The following is a 3,046-nucleotide window of genomic DNA, read 5'->3' as shown; positions in this document are numbered from 1 at the left end:
TGATGAGCTGTAAGAGAGTAATAATATTATGGAGAGAAATCAACTGTGAAGTACAATGATTAAATGAACAAGAATTTGAGGGCAATGAAAATGTTAGTAAAACAACAGTTTATTGTACTTTGGGGAAAGTAGGGTACTGTAAACTAGGGTACAGTAGGGTATTGTAAAGAGATTGTAGTTGACCTCTTGTTAATTATTATGAAATTGTTACTATTTATGCAATGTGAATGAGAAGAATAAAAAGTAAAAATACTTGGATTGATTCTTGGAAAATGTACATGATTCTGAGAGCCAAAACAACTGCAATTTTTTTTTTTAAAGGATTATGTTAGAAGCTCTGCTAGACAGGAAAAGAAGTGAACATAATTAAAACTGTGGGAAAAAAAAACACAGAAAACTTCTGTAGGGAACAATCTATTGCTGACAAAGAGTATAGATTGTATCTGCCATTACTCCATGATTTTAACTTTTATGTTTAAATTGACTTTTCTTGCTATTTGAGGATTAATTAAAATCCTTAAAAAAGAAAATCAAAGTTCATTACAAATACCAAGCAGATTCTTAGATCCTGGAAAATGTTCTATATAACTTTACTTAATTCTGGTGATAAAATTTCAGCATATGGTACTTGTGAACAATATCTAATGCCACCAACTCCTTGGACTATATAAAGAACCAAAAAAATGAAATTGCCTTTATAGTGCTTCAGTGTTGTAAGGGCCCTTTTCTTATTAAATTCTGTATCCTCAGGGTCTGGCAAATACGAGATGCTTAATAAATGTCAGTTGAATAAAAGGTGACTTAGAATTGAAACTTTCTGAACTGATCATTAAGAAAAGTTCTGCGTGCTATATTTTTACAGTCTTATGGGGAAATCTAACAAAAAGTCTAAATTATTTTATCAACTATGCCGTAATATTTTTTCATTAAATATCTTTCCATTATTTAATTACTCAAGGGATTAATTAAATAATAAATATAGTGTCTCTCTGTAAAGCACAAATATATTTTAAGTATAGAAACTAGATAGATTAACTGAATAAATCACCATTTAGACTAAATTGATGGGGAGAGTGGGCTAAAGATGAACACGATCATATTAATATTGTCATCACGCTCATTTATTTTAGCCTAAACAACGAACATCTATTGTGTCTTCTCTGGATTTTCATCGAATGAATCACAACCAAGAATATTTCGAAATCAGCACATCTGCAGGGTGTACAAGCTTCACTTCCAGCCCTCCTGTTAGTCCACCCACCTCTTCCGTGGGAACCACAGAAGTCAAGAATGAGGGAACTGGCCGTGCAGGTAAAGCAGTTCACTTTATGCAGCTATATTTTTGAACTTTTAAAACTAAAGCCTTTATGAGTTAGAGGAATTCAGAAGAATCTTTTGTATAAATTGCATTGTGCTTTTTGTTTACGTGCATGTGCGGCGATATAGGACTTTACGATTTAGTCAGAGTGTGGGTATAATATTCTTTTTGAATACATTCATAACCTTTTAGGTGTTACATATTAAAGATGATGATTTAATGCTATTATAGTAGTAACATAACCAGAGACCTAGAAATGCTCTTCTGCTGCTGCTATTACCCGTCTCCACACAGTGCTATCAACTCAAAATATGGGTTTATCAATAGCTGCTCTGAGGCTAGAGAACTTGTTTCAAGGTTATCTGGTAAGATTCAGTTGGACGGTGTGGTCTAAGTGGGTTGTCAATCTGCTCAAACCAAGGTGAATTTAGAGAGGAGGAATGTGGAGAAGTAAGGCTGGGAGTATGGGGAAGATTAAGGAAAGTAACCACACCCACTAGTAAAACATACCATTGGGTTTCACCTAATCAGATTTACAATGCTGCCCTTCTTTGGGGGCAAAGAGAAATATGAGAAGTGGGATCTAAAGAATATCTTTTCTTTATATCTAATTAAGGTAAATGAACTATTTAGCTACTTTTCTCCAAAGACATATGATTTTAAAATCCACCATATATGATTTTAAATTTTAGGATCCACTATATATGATTTTAAAATCCACTATATAGGATCATAAATTTTAGGATCATAAAATATTGTCTTTGTGGTATTCCATGTAATCTTTATTCAAAATGAGTGGGCACATGAATATATTAATGTACTTATTTAAGTCCTTTTCTCTGACTCTACTTTTAAGAATACCGATATAAGCATTTCAAAAATATAGCCAAAGAATTATTTTTCCCTAGGAAAAAAAACTAAAAATTTTTAAATAATGATTAAGGGAAGTGGTGAGATTGATATTCTGTGGAAGCTGTTGTGGCGCGAATGATTCTGAGACCCACAGAGCCAATTGAGATTAATTATGAGCCTTTATTAGCCGGCTGGCGACTTACTCTCTTCCATGCAGGGTTAGAGGAGATCAGCCCCGAGCTCCCAAAAGAGGCAGTTTATAAAGCCTAGAACCATACCCTGGTTTAACATCAAACAAGCAAACAGATTAACCACATCCTAGTTAACATCAAACAAGCAAGCAGATTACGAAGCAGAAATTGGCAGTTAGCATATCTTTGCCCAGAGCCACACCCTTAACAGAAGCTATAATCCAATTTTTCTATAGCAACCTGGTGATATTTATAAAATGTAAATCAAAGTATATTGTTAACATGTATAAAGTGCCCAATGGCTTCTCGTTGAATTTAGAATAAAATCTAACTCCTTACCATGGCCAATGAAGTTCAATATAACCTCTCCTGACTAGCTCTTTAAAAAAAATTTTTTTTTTTTTTATGGTGACATTGGTTAACGAAATCCAGTAAGTTTCAGGTGTACAATTTAACAGTAAGGCATGTATATATTGCATAGTGTGCTCACCACCCATTGTTACATTTCTTTCTGTCACCGCATATTCGACCCCCTTTACCCCTTCTACCTCCCCCCTCCTCCTTCACCCCCTACCCTCTGGTAACCAACTAGTCCATTGTCCATGTCCATGAATCTCTGTTTCTTTGTCTTGTTAGTTTGTTGCTTTTGGTTTTCTATCCCACATGTAAGGGATATCATGTGGTT

The 3,046-nt window shown here is 34.2% G+C and overlaps 1 protein-coding gene across 1 annotated transcript in view; it reads left to right on the top strand.

The window, feature by feature from the left end:
- Window positions 1–3,046, top strand: part of ANKS1B (ankyrin repeat and sterile alpha motif domain containing 1B) — an 874,817-nt gene that overhangs the window by 349,542 nt on the left and 522,229 nt on the right. Inside the window, exons 12-13 of the mRNA XM_023527446.1 lie at window positions 1,131–1,311; window positions 1,613–1,683. Coding sequence (XP_023383214.1) covers window positions 1,131–1,311; window positions 1,613–1,683 — 252 coding nt within the window. The remainder of the gene's footprint in view (window positions 1–1,130; window positions 1,312–1,612; window positions 1,684–3,046) is intronic.

This window comes from Pteropus vampyrus, unplaced genomic scaffold (assembly GCF_000151845.1).
Source record: "Pteropus vampyrus isolate Shadow unplaced genomic scaffold, Pvam_2.0 Scaffold16, whole genome shotgun sequence".
In the NCBI taxonomy this organism is placed as follows: Eukaryota; Metazoa; Chordata; class Mammalia; order Chiroptera; family Pteropodidae; genus Pteropus; species Pteropus vampyrus.
Note: the sequence above shows the minus strand (reverse complement) of the source record. Positions and strands in the feature narration are given on the sequence as shown.